At 30.5% G+C, this 21,380-nt stretch overlaps 2 protein-coding genes across 4 annotated transcripts in view; one reads left to right on the top strand and one right to left on the bottom strand.

The window, feature by feature from the left end:
* LOC130902427 (uncharacterized) overlaps positions 1–2,594 on the bottom strand; it is a 41,682-nt gene extending 39,088 nt beyond the window's left edge. For 2 of the 3 annotated variants that reach the window (XR_009060391.1, XM_057814573.1), the window contains exon 1: positions 2,115–2,594. Coding sequence is in view for 2 of the 3 variants with exons in the window: in XM_057814573.1 (XP_057670556.1) it covers positions 2,115–2,255 (141 nt within the window). In the remaining variant the exon portion in view is untranslated. The remainder of the gene's footprint in view (positions 1–2,114) is intronic. The other variant, XM_057814574.1, reaches the window with a different exon arrangement.
* LOC130902426 (uncharacterized) lies at positions 2,416–20,800 on the top strand. Its single transcript, XM_057814572.1, has 16 exons — positions 2,416–2,473; positions 2,652–2,904; positions 2,964–3,048; positions 3,108–3,184; positions 3,782–3,930; positions 4,849–5,036; positions 5,956–6,077; positions 6,205–6,431; positions 6,547–6,922; positions 7,267–7,412; positions 8,853–8,956; positions 10,535–10,754; positions 12,313–12,528; positions 14,788–14,996; positions 17,333–17,519; positions 17,581–20,800. Exons 2-16 carry the CDS (start codon positions 2,832–2,834, stop codon positions 20,773–20,775), a joined length of 5,574 nt encoding a protein of 1,857 aa, XP_057670555.1. The 5' UTR covers positions 2,416–2,473; positions 2,652–2,831; the 3' UTR covers positions 20,776–20,800.
* The last annotated feature ends 580 nt before the right edge of the window (positions 20,801–21,380 follow it).

Genomic DNA, 21,380 nt, shown 5'->3' on the forward strand with positions numbered 1-21,380 from the left:
ATAACAAATGAATAATAACAAAATATAAACACAGAGCAAAGTAATAATAACAAAAAATAAATAATAAAATTATAACATTCAACACAACTAAGAATAAGGATAAAACGTAAAAAACACAAAACATTCAAATAAAGTAAAAAGGAAATTTGACAATAATCCAGTCATACCAAGTAGTAAAAAATGGATAACTCATTTTTTTTTCTGTAAAGTAACTGAGATTCAATAAACAATTCAAGTTTATAGCTCAACTGAAATATTGACTTTAAAAAGGGGAAAATGTGGGGTTTTCACCTTTTTTAGTTTATATCGAAACAAAGTCCAACAAGTGATTTCAATTTGTTCCTAATTTATAAATTTTTATTTTTCAAAAATAATTTCTTTAGGTTAAAATTTGATTTCACACATTTTCTTTGAAATATTATCATCTTTCGAATGACAGCTATTGAATTTTTTAACAATGAAAAAAATCAGGCATCGGGAGAAAATAGGGTTGAGCCAAATGCTTGTCTTGGAACTTGGCAAGTATTCTCCAGAAAAATTAATCATCACTTATTGGCATGCGGAGTTTAACAAGCACTGATAAAATTCAATAATCTGCCAAAAGAGGTGATTATACCAGAAAATGAGAAGTCTTGAATATGAAACATCACGAATATAAGCATGAAAAAATTCAAACGTATGCCGATTTTCCCTACTATGAAACAAAATAAACGAAATGATTAGTCAGTGCACTGGTTAGGATTGTGTTAAAAAAATTTTTTTTTCGTCGTTATGAAAGGATGAAGAAGAAATCATAAAGAAACGACCCATATTCATCTTTCATTAAGATAATGCACATTGTTACAAGTCGAGAAAAACGTCGACCAAATTCAATTTTCGGAAGTTCGAATTACTTTTGTATTTTTGTATCTACCATATTGTCCTGATTTAGCCTCCAGCGAATTCTGACTGATTTCAGGCCCGAAAAACATGCCACAGGAAAAAAAATATGAAATAGGAAAGTAATTGTTTACTAGTTATCAGTCAATCTGTTAGATATATATCTTGGATTATACAACTATGTAAACATTTTTTCTTTAGTAATTGAAGTGAAATATTGAAATTGATAATTTCAAGAGATATCAGTAAAATATTCCAAAAGCAAAATATGTAAATTTATACACATATAAGATATGTTTACAAGATCAAATGCTAGAGGTGTAGTATGTAGATTATCCAATTAGGTGTAAAAATAAAAAAGTAAGTTAATAATAATCAATCTATCTAGGTGTGTGCAATGATTCAATCATATAAATATTCATCCCATTAGATACGTGAAATCAGCCAAATTTTTGGTTAAATTTAATGGTACATTAACTACCAGTTTATCTGTTTAGAATATTAATAACCTTATTTAGAATAAATATAGTTTTGTATGTATTCCCAGAAAGCTAGAATCGAATTCTAAAAAGAAAGCTAAACATCTTAAATTTATTTCTGGTCAGGTAGATTATTCGAAATACCTAACCCTTCATATAAACTTCGCCGTCAGTGATGTTTAGATCAAATAAATAAATAAATTATCTATTATGAAATTTTTTAAGATTATTATTATTATTATTAAGATTATATTCAGAAATAATAAACTTAATGAGTAATTCAATTTTTTCAACTCCAATTTAAACTGGTATATATTTTAAAGACAAAGAAAACGCAAAACCTCCGTTATCAAATCTTTATCTCATTTCAAATCTCCCCTTCCTTGCCAAACTTTCTATTTACAATCACTCAGTAACAGTAATGTCATACAATAGATAATAGTGACGTTAACGACAAATCTATTGAAGTTTATTAGTGGCATGGTCTGCTGTAATCAAATATACAATGCATCATCTCGTCCCACGCGTACGTAAAGCAGATGTTTTCCAAACAAAAAGAAATGAATATTTATATCACGGCATATCATTATCCACGGTTAAATGTCCCAAAATAACCCTTATTCTATCTATACAAGAATGTTCTGCTATCATATTTAAAATTAGAATGGAAATAAAAACAAAAGCAAATCAACTAGGTTACTATCAATTAAACTCGTTATCAGATAACGATTCATGCCCAGTGATGAATCACCTTACCAGAATTGACAGACACGTCATTATTTTCTTAAGAATATTTCTTTCCATAGCCGCCTTATCAAAGATAAATAAAGCATTATCCTTATCGTGAGATAAACACAACCGACACAACTGATAAAACTTTGGCGGTACATTACACATATTTAAATAATTTGGACAAAACACAAAAGCTTACACCACACATTTAACATAAAAATAGTTTATTCACAGCCCATTTTATTGTTTTCCAGTAAATTTTTTTCTGAGATATATAACACACCGTACATCCGTCATTCCGTTTGTCAAAACTACAACACAACTGTGAGACCGTCACAGCACACAACATTAAAAAATTAAGGCACTGCCATGGCCATTTGAAGGTAAGGAAGATAGGAATGAAGTTAGGAAATAATGAAGGCATCGTTGCCAAGTTTTATTAGCGTGTTTAAGAAATTATTTTTGTCAGATATCGTAATTGAGAGAAATATACTGCAAAATATGTATATATTTCTCTTTTTGTTTGAAGATAAAACATTTCTCATACTTATTCAATCACAGGTTAAAATATCTAATTCTACGTATTGTACCAGTATGTTGATAGACAGCACAGAGGCTAGATAAACAGACTAAAAATTGCCTAACCAACCAAATCTCAGCCAAAAATCTACAATTTGAAATAGATTTCAACTGTTCAAAGTAGTTAAATAATATATAGTTTTAGTATTATATTCGTAGAAGATGAATTTAAACGAATGTATTGTTAATCCTAAGAAGAAATCTGAATCTACATTCGTGATTACTGCCAAAGTTGGTAAATACCCAAATTATAAATTTGTAACAATATAAATTCGAATAAACTCAAATTTTTAGGAGATACTTTTAAACATGATTTGGGTTCACATTCTTTTACAAATCAGATTTCTTCTGCCACAAAATGGGGAAGTGGATGTATAAGGTAAAAATAAAGGATAAAATATTAGTTCGGCTCATATTTTTAACGTATGGAGATTTTAGTGTACCAAATTCTTCGTCGACTCGTAAAACCACAAGCTCAAAAATAACTGATGAAAATCAGTTAAAAATTATTGTAGGTGAGTATTTTATGTTAATATATAAATTATGTGGACAGTTTTTTTATTACCACAAGTTTTAATATTTTTTAAACCTGAAATAAGAGATTTCAACATAATTCTATAAATAAAATATGTTATGAGTACCACAACAAAACTTCAATGGGTTAATTGTTAATTTTAACTGCACCATCTCATTTTTAAATATTGATTATTGTTTTTACGATGTTCAATGATTAAATTACAATAAATTATTTATTTTTCTAGGGTCTAGTTAACATATTTTCTTTAATAATATAAAAGGTGTACCACTTATGATATCAATGTTTCTCACATGTTAATTCTTACTTTTTACTATTTCCTTTATTGTAGAGTTTTAATGTGTTCTAATACAATCAATACTAGTAAAACATTAATTACTTTTTTGTGTAAATCATTTTTCAAAACCTGAAAGGTACTTTTTGGCGTTTGGTATTAACATAATAGATTTGCTGTAATGTGAATTAACACATTTGAAATACTCACATAAAGGCACTGAAGTTATTATCATCTATAAGTTGGAGTACACAAAAAGATTTAATAAGAATATGAAATGTGATATATTTTTTACCATTTCAGCTCTAACTGAAGGCAGGGGGCAGGCTCAATGTGAGGTTGGAATTGCTGTAATATCTGTATCCCGCCACCATTTGATTATTTGCCAAATATCTGATTCACAGAATTATATCAACACCTTGACAAAAATTAATCTTTTTAATCCAAATGAGGTAAATGAATAACTTTAGAATCTTTCCTGTCTGTAATTATTATCAGTACATAATGATTCTTAAGTAATGTACCAATTTAAAACTGCAGGTTTGGAAGGTTAAATTTTATTAATATTTCAGTATACTGTTCTTACTTTTGCTAAAATTGAATTTAATTCAGAGTGTACCTTCAAACAATAACACAAACAGAACCAAGTTTTTGCTGAGCTCTTTCGTGTTCTGATAATATTCAACAGACATTTTGTTTATCAAACTATTTTGATAATAAAATAACAAGGAACATTCATAGACAGGGTTGTCTTTTAAGACCAGGCTCTAGGCCTATCATAGAGTGGGGCCCTTTTCTACATAAAAAGGTTATCTGTATACAAGATTACCTAATCTTTTGAAAGAAAATTAAATTCGTGCAGATTCAATTCATAAAGTTTAATGTAAAAAAGAAATTTATACAGTGTTTCTGTATCAAAACAATTTTTATTGATACATTGAGCCTGAAGCTTTAGATAAAATTTGTTTTAATTATATTATAATTGATTTTGCCGAACCCCCTTATATATTTTATAAAGAAATTTGGTCCTCTTGGGCTTATACATAAAGGCGGTCATGTGCATAGGTAACGAAACATAACTAATCAAAGATTACAAAAATTAACTACAACAGACGTTCATAGAATATGCAATATTATTTTTTGTCTGTCAAGTATATCTTGAAAAAAAGTTTCATTTGAATAAATGTTTTTTAGAACGATCAGTAGTTATTACTATCTGTAATCAATCCGAACTACAAAACTAGTCTTGAATTTCCTGTCAAAAAAATACAAGGGAAAAAAGAGAAGAACAGAGAGGGGAAAATATTTGTTACAGCTTCTGTTTACCATATATGTGATAATTTTTTAGTTAATCTTTTTGTAATTTTTAGATTATATTTCCTAATACTTTTGAAAATTTTGGAGGTAATAGATTAATAACAAAAGTAAAAAAACAATTTCCAAATGTAAGATACACTGGTGTACCCAGAAGCATGTTTAATAAAGCTGGCGGATTAGAAATGTTGACCCAATTGTGTATTCCTTCGTTAAATGGTGTGTTATTAGTTTTACAACACAGGTAAGTAAAATAATTCGACATTAGAACTACTTTAGATAATTTGGTCATTGTAATTAGGACCTTTTTACTTTTATGAAATTTTTTATGCCAAGGAGTGTTTCTTAATAATTTTCTTAGAAGGGTATACCAAAGAAGGGGATCCAAAATCTAATAAGGTACAAAACGTGTCTATTTTCTTTATATCTCTGGAATATGTTAAGTCCTGTGGGTCCCTTACTGATTATAAACAATTTGGAAAAAAAATAACAACTCATCTATAACTAAAAGAAAGTTACATTCTTTAAACTTTACAAGGAAGACATATATTGTTCATTTCCTACAAATACAGGTAGGTAACAAAAAAAACAACGAATTTACTTGATTAGTAGTTACCCTTTTTGAAATTTAGGGATTACCTTGGAGACCAATTTACATCCGTCCCAAAGCACGTTGTAAAGTTATTAACATTCAACTTATTATGTCCCACATGTTCAATTTTGAAGTGCTCTAAGGTAAAGAATCATATTTCTCAAATGTATGTATAGGCATTTGATTGCTCCTGATAAACGCTTCAAATAAATTGGAGGCAAGTAATGACATACCCATTCCAACAATGTGACGTACATTGTGCTCAACAAAAAAATTAAAATTTACGAACTTCATCTCATCTTCTAATTCTTCTAGTCGTTATTGGCACTATAAAAGTCCAGTTTTGCGATCTTTCAGAGCTAAAGGTAACACCAACTGAGTTCGGTATGAATAAAGTATAAACGTCTTCATATTCGACCTTTTTGGCATTATATAGTAGTTCTATATTCTCATATCCAAATAGGCCGTTTCGTCCAGTACTTACTGTAGATTATTTATTTATTTGCTTATCTCCACATCACAAAATTGCATTTAGTTATAATATATTTATAAAATGATGATTTTGTTCTAGATACTATGCACTAGCTGCAGCTAGTGCTCTACTGACTTATGTTCAAGATAACTTTTATATTTACTATGCAAGAGAATCTTTAAAAATAGATTACCAAGAAAGTGAAGGATATGCTCATATTGGTGAATATATTATACATATTATATTTTTTATATAACATCAAATTACAATATGTACTTTTACAATCCTTGGAGAATTTTGATACTCTGTTTACTTTAGTTACTTGATTTGAACAAAGATTTTTTTCAGACATATCAACAGCAGATCGCTTGGAATTAGTTTGCAGTGCAAAACCAGCTTTAGCAAATAAATTTTCCAGTCTTTTAGGAATATTGAATTATTGTCTCACTAAAAGCGGATCCAGAAAATTGCGTTCTTGGATTCTTCAACCGCTATCGAAAGTTCAATTTATTGAAGAAAGACTCGATTGTATTGAAGAACTTATGAGAAATCGAGACGCTTTGAGGTCGATTCAGGTAAAATAATTTGTAAATACTGAAAAAATCAAAATTTACAAACATCTGGAAAACTAATTGATGTATTTGAAAACACTGTTATGATTTATTTATAATTAAAAAACTATTTTTCCAGGCCATGCTACAAAAATTCACCAACATCAACTCATTACTCAACTTGGCAACACTAATTCCTGACAATCCCCAAAAATGTTCAATTCGTCAGTTAAATTATATCATCACTTTAAATCCCATTATCGACTTGATATGTCCTCTGGAAGAAATCCTATCTGGCTTCAAACAATCTTTTTTCATGAAACTTAGGGCCACTTTAGGAGATCCTTCTTTTGGAGAAATCAAAAGTTTAGTCAGAGAAGTCATAAGCGATTGTGTACAACCAAATAAAGGACACAACATCATGCACAGCAGATGCTTTGCTATTAAGCCAGGTATTAACGGGCTATTGGATGTAGTGAGAAAAATATTTGCCGAAAGGTTGAATGATATGAAAGGTATTTATTATCAAGTTTTATCATGATTGATTTATCAAAACCATCTGTTATACAACACGGCATAAACAATTGTTTTACTGGTTCAAATTTAAGTTACTCTGAACTGGATTAGTCTGCTTTACTACTGGGCACTCAACTCAATTGATTTGGGTCTCTCTCTGGACTGGACAGAATTAGTTTCTACTACTGTGAACTAAATTGGCGTGTGAACTGGCGTCCTATTTGAATAGTTATCTCTAATAATCTCATAAATCTAACAAAGTTAAAGTTTACTTAAGCTCTAGAACGATTTTAAGAGTTTTTATTATTCAGTAATGCTCATATTTAAGAAATATTTTTTATAGAATATATAGAAGAATTAGCAGAAAAATATAACCTTCCACTAACATCAGGAAATAATCAAAAGAAAGGATATCATATAATTTTGAATATACCTAAATCCCAAAGGAAGTCTATGAAAAAAAGTGATTTGCCTGACGAATTCATTGAGGTGAGTTTGGCTTCATCATCGTGGGTGAATATGTTGTCAATTTAGACAAAGTCTGGCGCCTATAGATGTTAATAAGTATGATTTACACTACGATTTTTGAGATCTGAATATCTAACGAAAGTATTATATTTTCTTAATTAGTTAATTACAGTTGAAATATTGTTATGAACAAGTTCGCGAAATGGGTCAGTAAGCCGGCCCTGTCCAGGTATTATGAAATTCGGCGAAGGCGGCAACCTGTGAAATTCCCGGAATTCGTTTGATGTTTTTGTTTGTGTATAATTTTTTGTAGGGAGCGGTTTATTTACATTGTTTCTAGAAAGGTCTATTTATTTATTTTGTTTTGCTTCTCTATGTTATAGAAGTTTGTAAAATTCTATTTGTGGTATATAAATAAGTTTGTGTAGCGCAGTTTCAGTTTATAATAAATATTCGTAGTGAACAGAACAAATTAGCAAAGTAATCGAAAAATTTAAATAAATTTTTTAAGTTAGTTAAGTGATAGTGGTAAGTGAGTTATTATAATTGGAACCGTCCGGTAAGAAGAGCTAATTAATAGAAAAACTCACAGTGGTGGTAAGTGACAGATTTGATCCAGAAACTTATCTATCCAAAGACGAGTCTTTCACTTTAATCTCATCAATTTCTAAAATGAAGAACGATATTTCAAATACGAAAAATGATATTTGGGCAAATATGTACGAGAACATTTCAACTTTGAAAAACAAATTCCGAGAGTTTAAATCGTATTTTGGCCTGAGGAGAAGTTAGTACAATAAGTATTGTTTCTTCTCAGGAAAACAATGAGACGTAGTCGGTTGTTATTAAATATTATGGAAGAATGTGATAAATGAGAAAAATTAGAAGTTTTAAGTCTTCGTGCACTTCGTAACTGCAAATAAGGTTGCATAGTGCATCAAAGAAAAGTTCTTGAGTTCATTTTCCTAATAATGTAATTTGCACATTTAGAAATATATTGTAAAATTGAATTTCTTAATATTTATTACTTCTAGATTCATAATTGCATTCAAATGATTCTTATGCACAGTGAAAATAACTAGTTTTTACTTGCTTTATAATTGGAAATGATTCTGTTAGAGGTATGGAATACATTTTTTAAATTTGAAAATCTTGGGTTAAGATTTATTTAGCTACAAATCTCTTAAAAAGTATCCCCACTTGATGTACATAGCCATCTTGGTAGCAGAAAATTTTTGCATAATGTTACATTAAATCACAGTTTCTAAATATGATATATTTTAATTAGTCGGGTTTTGATAACAAATGATTCTTCTGTAGTATCCCCATGTATTTATTTTGGTACCTGTACATGTTAATATTTACTTGTATTCTACAGGTGTATTGGTAAACAGAACAATTGCAAAAGAAAATATTTTATAAGAGCGTTATGACAAACAATTATTGTCATATTTTTTTCAGATTAATCGATGTTCTACTTATTTTACAATGAAAACTCCTGAACTAATAAATATGTCTACACGTCTTGACGATATTATGATGGATATACTGAAAATTAGCAACGTGTAAGTGAATTTCAGTTTATATGTAGCTTTGGGTCAATAATTTATAGTAAAATTTGACAAAAAATATTTTTATTGCCATAGTTTTTCCAAAGACCGTTCTAGTGATTATTTACAAATTATTTTTGTAAATTAAATGTGAATTAAGGTTGGTGAAAACTATCTTCTTTTATACTGGATACAATGGCTACTGCTAATACTACACCAACACTGTCTGAAGTGCGTTTCGTCTTCAGAGACCAAAGATAATGTGTGCTCAATATGAATATTACTAAAAATTTCAGCTTAGATATCAACTTTTATAGAAAATTTAAATTGTGACAGAAATATACTTTTATAAAAAACTGAAACCTTGATTTAATCAAACTTGTTTTAACAAATTTCATTCTAAAAAACTAGAAACTAGAGGATGTTATATAATACACAAGTATTTGTGATTTTTGTGTAAAATTTTATCTCTTACGTTTGTAAAAGCATTTGCATTTAAAAAAAAATTATTGAGAATAGGGTACTTGCATGGTTTTTAGAAAAAAATAGTTTTGGATACTTTATACATAATTTTTATAATATATTTTTTTAATCCTTTCATCAATATTTAAAGAGGAAAAATTTAAAAATTTTTAAACATTTCAGTAAGGCTCCCATTTCGCTGTATGCAAGTACTCTATTATCGCTTTGAAGAAAAAATGTTTTTTTAATTTTTCGAATAAGTAAAAAAACGCCTATATTTTAATAATAGATAATGAAACATCAGATGTTACTGAACTATAAGAATTTGTATAGGTGAGGATACAATTGATATACAACTAACAACGAAATTATAACGAGATATGAGAACTATAAATAAATAGGAGTTATTTATGACAAAAATGGGACAAACGATACAGAAATAAAATCTAAAGTAAACAGAGCAACAATAACTGAATTACTCAATGGAATACTGAAATAGGAAACCAACGAAAATTGAAGATACAATGAAATGATTAGGATTAGGGTACGTTGATATATGGATCAAAAACTTATAGGATAGAAAAGCCACTAAAAAAAATTAGAAGCCACGGACATGGACGCTCTAAGAAGAGCAAATGGAATATGAGGGTTAGATCGAATCAGAAACGATACAATAAAAGAGCGAATGTACCTGAAAGAAACAATTATAGAATATATTGAGGAAAAGCAGTTGATTTGATACGGGCACGTGCACAGGAGAACAGAGAGATTATTATGGATGCATGGAATAATGAGTGTTCGAAAGCTGAACGATAAGAACTGAAACGACAGGAAAGATTGGTAATTAGGCATTAGAAAACGTTTTAGGACGTTTGAACCCAAAGCTATATATAAAAATCTACATCTTTTAAAGAGCATTTAAATTATTGTTCGGTTGAGGAGGGAAAGAATGCAAAAAAATAATGAAGTGGATCCCACAAGAGAACAGGAAAAGAGGAGGAATAAGTTAATTATGTATGCATGGAAAACTAATTGGTGTAATTTGTTGGTAGGGTATCGAATTTTTTTTGGTGATGATTATATTTAATCCCTTTTTTTATTATCAAATAATAAAGTTGTGTTTTTTCATAGAATTGTTCATGGTGTGCTGGTTAAATTAAAAAAGCACATATACTTGTTTCACACACTTTACGAAGAAATTTCTCAGTTAGATGTGTATCAGTCACTAGCACAAACCAGCTTGGAAAACAATTATGTGCGACCGAAATTTGGAGAATACACCGAAATAAAGTTTGGACAACACCCTTTACTCAATTTCCTGTTACGATCGAAGCCGATAGCAAATTCTATTGTGAGTTTATTTCTTTTTCATCAGTAAGATACTATGGGAAAAGAATTTTTTTGATAAACATACAAAACATAATGAACAGACTGTTTACACTACTACTACACCAACACTCTCAATTACACTGTCTGACGCGCGTTTCGTTAACATCTTCAGATATTAAAAGTAAACAATTTACCTTCAATCTCTGATAACTTGGTTATCGAAACAAGCGTCACCCAGTGTAATTGTGAGTGTTGATGTAGTGGTAGTGTAAATAGTGTGTTCAGTGTGAATATCATCAACAGTTCCAAAAAATCCAACTTTTTGCTAACAAAACAATTAAAGAAAATAAATTAATTGAAAAGTCCATTAATTATATAATATTAGTTTGATGTTGAGTATTTATTAAAATTTACCGATAGTTCAATAACTTTTTGTATTTTATTTAATAGCATAGAAAATAGTGTAGAGAATTTAAGTTCATAATTGTATATGATGTATATTATTGGTTATACCAATTTTCTAAATTCCACATTTGGTCAAAAAATAAGACTTTTTATGAACATTATTAGAAAAAATATTTTTTTCTCTTGATTTGAAAATTTTTTAAACAGACAAAATATGGAATAAAATATAACACAGATCGTTACGAGATCTATTATTTCGTAAATTGATATGGAGGAAAAATTCAATGCTTATGGTAGAGCCAACAATGTAATTTCCCTGTAAAGTAGACTATGAGAAAAAGTATGTTATGATTGTATCTGGTCTCGGTATAGCTAAATCTTTTTGCAAAAAGGAGATCCAAATGATATAAGAAAACGTGTATCAAGACAATATTTAATTTCCAATATTAACTTTTGATTATAGGCTGCAGCCAAATTAATGTAGACGAAATAAAAAAATCTCAAACCAATAGAAACTTGTAATTATCTATTTTTTTAAAGTTTTGTTCATTTACATTCAAGAGTGGGTGTGAAAGAAATCAAATCCTGATGGTAAAAAGAAAAATATTCTTAATTTTTTGAACATTTTATCTATTATACGAGTGTATGAATTGTAGGGAAAATCTCGGTTTTATTAAATAAAAAAAGTCTCCTCTTAGTCTCGACATCGTTTCTAAATTTCATGTTTGGTAAAAAAATAGGACTTTTTATGAACAACCATTACTAAAAAAAGTCTTTAATTTTCTTTTGCCTTGAAAAAGACGAAAATATGAAATTAAATATAACAAAGATCGTTACGAAATTTATTATTTTGTAAATAGGTTACTTGCATGGCTTGAGAACAAAATAGTTTTGGATAATTTATATACAACTTTTATTGTATATTTTTTTTATTCTTTGAGCAAAAATTTATTGAAAATTCGAAAAATTTATAGGTAGCTTAAACATTTCAGTAAGGCCACCATATTGCGTGACATCATAGGTATAAAATAAACACTGAAACACAAGAAAACGTGTATTAATTAAAACATAAATCAATTTTCCATATTGATTTTAGGCTCCCGCCAAATCAATATAGACAAAATAAAAAAAATCTCATACCAATGGAAAACTCAAAATTATGTAATTTTTTTTAGTTTTGTTCCAATGAGTACAATGTTCACATTATAAATGGTCCCAACGGATCAGGGAAAAGTATTTTCATACGACAAATTATGCTTCTACAAATTATGGCACAATTAGGATGTTACATTCCAGCGGAATCAGCAATTTTTAAGCCGGCCAATCGAATGTTCGCTAGAATTTACTTGGAGGACAACATGGAATATAACGCATCTTCATTTGTATTGGAAGTGAGTTTTAATTGACTTTTTTTTCATATCTTATTGATTTATTGTAGGTATGTTTACTTAAGAAGGAATTAAGATTTTCTCACACTCATTTGAAAACTCAAACGTGGAAACATTTCCTTCTCCCGTCTCTAAACTTTCCTCCTTTTATATCCCATCCAATTCTCGCATATTATAGTCAGAACAGTTTTAGAATATTCGAGAGCTGCATAATTATATATAAAGGTCCACTAACAGAGGAAAGAAGAATATCTAACCGACCAACCAAAGTAATCTCATTTCAGTATCGAGCAATCTAACGAATTGTCAAAATCAGCTAATGCGCATGCGCCGTGGGGTAAACAAATGCTTTTGTCGTATGTTTTTGTGGTTTGTAAATTTATTTTATCGATTTTAAACCTTATTATTTCCAATTTTATTTCGAAATTGCCTCTTAAAGATTTATTACGAAAAGAAGTGCACAATTTCCTCCCGGAAAGTGGCATTGTTTTTTTCCACTATGCGTGTAGATAAGCAGTAAACATAATATGATACGAAATTCTAGTAGAAACTTATGGAACATGAGTATTATTCTTACTAAAGCTCTTTGCATCTAACGAAAAGGGGTGAATTCTGCTTTGACATAATAATTTCCTATTTAAAATTATTTAATTTCAAAAACATTCCACGAATATAACCCAGACAGAGATACAACCTTTTGTGTGTAAATCAACTCACCGCCTGACGGGAACCATTAGGATCTGTTAATCATTTGATTGAGTGATACAAAGTGTTCTTTATTTTACTCTCCATTTATGTATCGTCTGGGATTACCAAATTTTTGTCTTATATTAATGTGACTGCGAAGAATCATAAACTCACCTAACTTAACGATTATTGTTTTCATTAAGATTTATGGTACACGATCCTAGGATCCTAGGATCGTGTACCATAGGGATAGGGACTCACATAATAGTTAATTGACTCAAAATGTTCCTTAGACACTAGTTCCACTAACGTATCAAAATACGTACTTTATTTTATATCGATGTGACTCTAACGACCATACATATAATTATTTATAGACTTTGGTACAATAGGATTTTAATATTTAAAAGCAAATACGAGGTCTTCAACAGTCTGGCATTCGTCGTGTATGGTCGTCGGATTATTGGAACCAAGTTTAATTAATTATTTTATTGTTTAATAAATAGTTTATTCCAAAGTAGTTTCAATTTAACCATCATTGGTTAGTCCGAAGATACATTACAAATTCCACCTAAAGTTTAAGTTTGTCTTAGTACCTTTCAGCTGCCACTGGCTTGTCACTTTCAAACCTACTTATGTTTGAGAAACTTGAGAACGCAACAGTGGAAATTAATGCAAAAGCAAAACTTCCGTAACTTGAGCAATAAATTAATATAAGTGTCCTAAATTGTGTGCAAAAATATTTGGTTTCAGCTGTATTAGTTTCACTGAAATAAAATGTATCTATGGAGTCCTCTTGAAACAATACAAAACATCTCTCATTAATGGAACGAAAAATAAGACAAAATAACACTGGTACATATGAGAAAATCAATTGTTTATCCCACGGTCTCAAGTTTGACGTAGATCAGCGGTTTTCTTAGATGGCCTAATTAACTCTACAGATCAGGTGAATAAGTATAAAGAAGAAGACGCGGGATGTGTTTTTAACTTGAATTACATTGCTAGGGATATTATTTCCACAATCTGCTTGTAATTTCGACGTTAGTGAAATACTTTCAATATTTAAACCATATGGTTTCTCTGTATTCAAGTTGTACAATCACTCCGTATCAATACGAGTTTAGGGTTTTTTCTATTGACAATAGATTGAAAATTAACCTTCACCGATAGTCAGTGACGTGGACTTAGAACGAATAAGTTTTTAGAATGTTTTTAATAAATTCAATAACAAATATTCAACTGACTCTTCTTATTATCTACCTGCGTCTCGAATATTCGAGGGTGATCAACTGAAATCAGTATCTTCACTGTCTACATGGTACTGTTTTGTTGTGAGAATTAAGTATATTTCGAATTTGTGATGCTTATGCTAAAAATCACATATCTTTAAAATTGTAATTGGTCTCAACGTGAAGCTTATGGGACTTTATTGTTACTACATTTCTGAAAATGATATAAATTCACCAAGCGTAGTACGAGGAATACTTACTTCGACTCCTCGAACGTCGCTGGAAAAGTAGGAATTTACTGTATCCCGGTACTTTCTGTAAATAAAAATCTACATATTTATAGATGAAAGAGATGAAATATATAATGTCATCAATGACTGATGACTCTCTAATTATAATTGACGAACTGGGACGATCTACTTCAGTAGAGGAAGGAATATCTTTGGCTGTTGCAACTCTAGAACATTTATCTTGCTTTTCATCCTATACCTATATAACGACTCATTTCACGACTCTCTCCAAATTACACCTGATGTATCCAAACATTAAAACGTGAGTATAAATATTGGAACTATGCGTAATTTAACAAAATAGCCGCTTTCCATTTTCAATTTAGTGAAGTGAGACACTCAGTTATGTGAGTATCTTACTCACTGCTCAGTGAATGAAAGGAACGCGTAATGTGGATTAATATTCTCAATAATCACATAAAATTCACCATTACCATTGGTAATCTAACTGTTACTCCCAGCGAAAGGAACAGCATAATCATTCACAATCATTTATTACTTGTTATTTTGATGACAAGATGGGACAACGTAATGTCCTCAACCTCACTTTCAATATAAATGATTTTTTCTTCAGTGTTAGGTGTAGACCTCTGCTAGCTCCATAATCCATCTATCCATAATTCGTCCTATTCTGTGATGTCCTTAACCTCATTTTCAATTTGACTTCAAAAAACCACTAAATCGCAAGGTTTCAAGCTTGTGCAGATTGCTGGTAAAAGCTCAGTTAGGTCTCACTTGTGAAAAGAAAAGTGCATTGAACTGAGTTATGGCAATTGAGAATAATCTGAGTTTTGATCTAAATGGAAAGCAGCTAATATAAGTGATTTTTTCTTTATTCAGTGCTAGGTATAGACCTCTTCCAGCTCCATCCATTGTTTTCCAGATACGGTGATAATATCATCTATACATTATTCTTCTATTCTTACTTTGATACCAACGATGACAACGTGATGTCCTTAACCTCACTCTCAATCTGAGCTCAAAAAACCAATAAAGCTCAAGATCTGAAGCTTGTGCAGATTGCTGGTAAAAACTCAGTTAGGTTTCACTTGTGAGACTGAAAAGGAACGTGCTATGTACTGAGATATGGCAATTGAGAATAATCTGAGTTTTGATCTAAATGGAAAGTAGTTAATATAAGTGATTTTTTCTTCATCCAGTACTAGGTATAGACCTCTTCCAGCTCCATCCATTGTTCTCCAGATGCGGCGATATCATCTATCCATAATTCTTCTTATGCTTATTATTCTGTCTGGAGATAATTTTTCTATATTTAGCTAGTTTGGTTTGGTTCTTTTGAATGCTTCAGTGTTCAGTATTGTCCCTTCTTTAAGTAGTACTCTTGATTGTTTTGCCATGTTTTTTTATTATTTCCATAATTTCTCGATCGCAATAAATCAAAGGTAATTTAATAGGAATTATTTTATGACCATGAAACTCAGTTTTATGTTTAAGAAAAAATATACAGGTTATTTCCTAAGTAATCTAAAATATTGTAATGTGCGCTTCATCACTCTATTTTTAGACAAAAAATTCTTATAAACATGTGTGATAAGCATTGTCGTTAATGCGATACAGGGTGTTGAATGAGCTCTGACTGTAAGTGAAATTAATTTTTTTCTGGTGACACTTCTGGAAGTAATAGGAAAGAACATTTCCAAGTGGCCTTTGAAATAATATTGTCAAATACTGTGACAAACCTAAAAAGTAACGCAAAAAGCGAATAAGAAATTTTTATCATACAGATTTTTTGTGTTAAGTTACAACAACGATGCCTACGTTTACTAATACAGAAATGGCTAACATGCACTTTTATATCGTTAGCAATTGTAACGCTTTAAACGCTAGATGTATGTATGCCCAGCGTTATCCACTTAATCGTTTTACCATGTTCTGATACGTTTACTAAGATATATATTCGTTTACAAGGAACTGGACATGTGCCAAATTAAAGAATGTTTATTCGACTACCCAATAATGTGAGAACTCCACTATTGAAAAACCAGATTCTTCCAATTATTCACCAACGAGTGTCAGAAAAATTGATGATAAAGTAAATGATAGTAACAGAACTGTTTGGAATATTCTAAAAGATAATTTATTGCACCATATCGCGTTCAACGAGTTCAACATTCGCTGTCAATGTTCTGTTTACAAGACATGGCATTATGAATGTTCGTAATTTGGGCAGATGTAAATCCACAACATTTGTAGCACGGTTCCAACACTCCTGTTGGATCAATGTTTGGCTTAGCATCATCGAAGATTATTCAATGGAACCATTTTTCCTTCCTGTACATTCTTGCAGTTTTTGATTCCATTATTTTGAATCCAGTACCAACTTAAGCTGGTTTTTGAACACACTTTCCAAAGTTGGAAGCTTAGGCGAAATGGTGTCAGCCTGTCTGACACGTTTTACCCAGATTTATTTGTTTATTATTAAGTCTTCATCTGTTTCTATTTTCGCATAGTATAGAGTTGCTAAAATAAATCATTTGTCAAGGTTTTTTTTCAAGAATAAACTATTATAGTTAATGAAATTGGAAGAAAATTGATAAATGCCCTACATAGTTATTAATATGTTGTTTTCATATTTAGGTGGCAAATGGAGACAGTTCCCATTGGAAATGACCCAAAAACATTTCAATTAGATTACAGGTATAATTTAATACCAGGTATAACGTCAGTTCCACGTTACGGGGTGTATCTTGTGCGAAATTTATGGCCTGATTCCATCGTGGAAAATATTGACAGATGTCTTGACAATTTAGAAAACCAACAACGAGTAAGTAAACTATTGTTTAAAATAATGAAAATCTAAAAGTAATTTATTTTCTTCATTCCAGAAATTTTTATTTTCATCTTTGGATCCGAAGTTTATAAAAAAGTATCAATTGGAAAGTGATTTGAAACATCTGAAAAGATTAGGATTATTGACGCAAACGAGATTAAATCAACTTCTAGTTCAATACCAAGCGGATTTGAAGGAATTAAATTATTATGTGAGCGTACAGGACTTAAACAATCGAACTGATTCCGAAGATAAAATTTTGAATAATGAAGAATATGAACAGATAAACAGTACACTAGAAATTTTACAAGAAGAACAAGCAATAAAAGAGATATTAACTCCCTTGCCTGATAATACGCTTTACCGTGACAACTTTCATAATTTTCCTGAAACAGACATTTTTGGTTTTTCCCCTCGCAATGAATTTCAATGTTACAATGGTTCTAATTCTAGACAACATTCTGAAAATTCAGATTTTATAAAACTTCTCCATCCTGTAGTTACCATCAATGAAATCGATGAGAACAAAAATATGAGTAGTTCTCAAAATACGACGTACTTATCGTCTATTGTATCGCCAGAAGAGTACCAATCTATATGTGACGAATTCGAGAAAGATTTTGAACTACCACATCTGACCGAGAATTCAAATTACCGTAACAAACAATCCGAGTCACCTTATAATGTTATGGCTACAAGGAACAGTTACAAATATTATATGTCACCCGTCATAGTCAACATTAACGAAGGACTCAACAACACTTCTTCTTTCGACGACGACGGAAATGGAGAAGACATGAAAGAAAATTCGAAAACAAATAAAATAAATGTTATATCTAACATTCTTATCCAGAAAAAAAATGAATCTATTGAAAATATTAATACAGATGATGTTAATGGAAATTTCATTGCGAAAAGTTTTGATAATTCACAGAAAAATATTATCTCATCATTCAACAATATTGCAGAGATCATGACCACTGTTGAAGAAAGTAACAAAGACTTATCACTATTGATTCCTGATAATGATGAAAATATTGTAAATCAAGAGACTAAAACAATACCCGATGAAGAAATTAAGGAAGGTGGACTAAAAGATGTGAATTATATAAATTTATCTCCATCTACTTCTGTTGTCAATAACACGAAAAATAACGACAGTGCAGTTGCTGCCAATGAGGAAGCCAAACTACTTTCTACAGTAAAAAATAGAAATAAAATCAGAAAAAAATTGAATATCAAACGTATCGACTGTAAGAATAAACTTCCTTTATTTTCTAGAAAGAAAAAAGTCCCATCTCTTTGTCATTCCATAAAAAATGAATCAACTAACAAAGAAATAGTTACTGAATGTGTCCAAAATATAATAAACTCACCAATTCCCACTGGTAAGGCATTAAATGATAATTATAATGATAATGACAACGCAATCGAGGAAACAAAATATGTAATAGTAGATGCGGCAAGTATCGATCCCCCCAATCCCATACTCAATAATTCTTCCATAGCTTTATCAATTGCCCCTGAGTATAGAAACAATGGAACTGCAAAATTAGAAAGCAAAAGAAAAACTAACGATTTGTACTTTAATCAGTATCCAGGAGATAACAAATCTTCATCAAATATAACGAGCAAATCTCCAAAAAGCAATTTTGATCAAGCAACTGAAATTATTAAGGAAAATGATCCATGTGAATCCAGCATGTCCATAAAAAGTAATTCAAACGACGGGAAAATAGAAGAATCGATAAATATTGCTTCACAAGATGAAGAAACAAATTTGCAGTCTGAAATTACCTCTTCTACAAAAATTGTACCAATTTTTAGGAAACAAAAGCAAACTGGGCTAAACACAAATATCAAATCGGGTAATCCTAACGCTGGAAATAATAACTACAAAGTAACTGATTTAAGTGATAAAAAGATGAAACGAATCGTAAGACATACTGCTTTCAAGAGAGTTATTCCACGTAGCGAACATCCAGAGAAGCAAATAAAAAAAGAAAGTTCGTTATTGAATGCAAATGGCCACGATTCAACTCCAATACCAGATAATTCTTCAATGGATATATTAGCTGCAAATAAATATCGAAACCTTGATCAAGTAGAGGATGAAAGTACAAGTACAGAAAGCAAAAATAAAACAAATCAGTTATACCCGAGCCCTTATCCATCGTCAAATATATCGAGTGCGTCCCGTAAAAGGAATTTGGATCAAGCAACAGAAACTAGTGCCGAGGGGGATGAAAGTAAACAGAATTTAACCAACAAAAGAATTGATAATTTAACAGAAACCAACTTGAATTGTAGCAGCAGTTTGGAACTCGAAACAAATTTAACGTACAGCAAGTCTTCTACAAAAATTGTACCAATTTTCAAGAGAATTGTTAAAAAGAAGAGATCGACATATTCTAACGATAAAGGGAATTTGAATGTGTCTTTGGAAACGAGTGTTTCGATCGCTTCAAAAAACCGTAACCTTGATATAGTCTATCCAAACAGCGATTCAAACTCTATAAAAAATGAAGAAATGATAACAAGTGATAAAATCAGTGATTCAGTTGATACATGTAACAAAAACAGTAAACGTACTGTGAGACGTACTACCTCCAGTAGATTTCTTCCACTAAGAAAGCTTTCAGCGAAAAAAATAAAACAAGAATTTGCGGAACAAGACAGAAAATTATTGGAAAGCGAATTTGATCTCACCAAATATTTCGAAGATAAATTTAATCGTCCTTCCGTAAAGCAAATTCAAAACGCTACCCATTTGGCTACATTGAGAAAAACAGCGCGTGGTTTTGAAGTAATTCCGTCAAGTGAACGTAGAAAAAGTCAAAATTCAATGACTGGAACGTGTTTGAACGACAATTTTAATATGACGATATTTAGTGACAAGAACGCTAAAACTTTCGAACAATTTATTAATTCTAAAGAAACTAATTTTCAAAATTTTCCTTTCGACGCACCAAAACAAGCGGAAGAACTTACCTTTTCATTTGATAAAAATGCCAACGAAAATGTATTTGACTATTATATTGAAAATTCTACTCAATTTCAGGATCAAAATAATACTAACATATCTCTTACACCCAACGGCTATTATAAACAGAACAAGAGCACCATCGATGCTGTCATGAATAAATATTTGAACATTTCGAACCACCATACTTCAAAGCGCGAAGAAAAAACTTTGAATTTCAACATTTTTGGTAATAACCAATTAAAAGATGAAGATTTTAATTTGTAAATTTAATTGTTTAATAAAATACAATTTTTCTTTTCTATTTTTAATTGTAATATATTTTTAAGTTCTCATTCTCTAAATCTTTTCATTATTTCCAATAAGGTTTGATATTTCTTGAGTCGGCATCAGGACTTAGAAGAGTAAAATGGGTAAAAGAAGAAACCATAGTGAACGCTCTTACCTTGCATAAGATAATAACCACATTATTACGCACAGACCACCGAAATCAAATCTGATTCTGAACATTTACTAGCAAACTCTTACTCCAAGGTATGGATGCAGACAGGCTAAAATCTTTATAGATGAGAGAGTCCCTTCAAACTGGGCGGGGGAATTAGTGCAACTAAAACTAATGGGCTGTACACAGGGCATATGATGCTATTTATTACAGATTCAATATAGGTCATTTATCCAGACTATCGGTACTTTGAAATAAAAGAGGAAATCACGATATACATCGGTTGTAAAGCTATTACTAAAAAATCCTGGGATTTGACAGAACAAGCTTTGCTTTAAATCCAGAACTCTCAAGTTTCTAGGTAGTCAAGGGGACTGCACAGGAATTAGAGTACTTATAACCGACAGTGTCTCTCCAATCTTAGTAATGA

This window comes from Diorhabda carinulata, chromosome X (genome assembly GCF_026250575.1).
Source record: "Diorhabda carinulata isolate Delta chromosome X, icDioCari1.1, whole genome shotgun sequence".
In the NCBI taxonomy this organism is placed as follows: Eukaryota; Metazoa; Arthropoda; class Insecta; order Coleoptera; family Chrysomelidae; genus Diorhabda; species Diorhabda carinulata.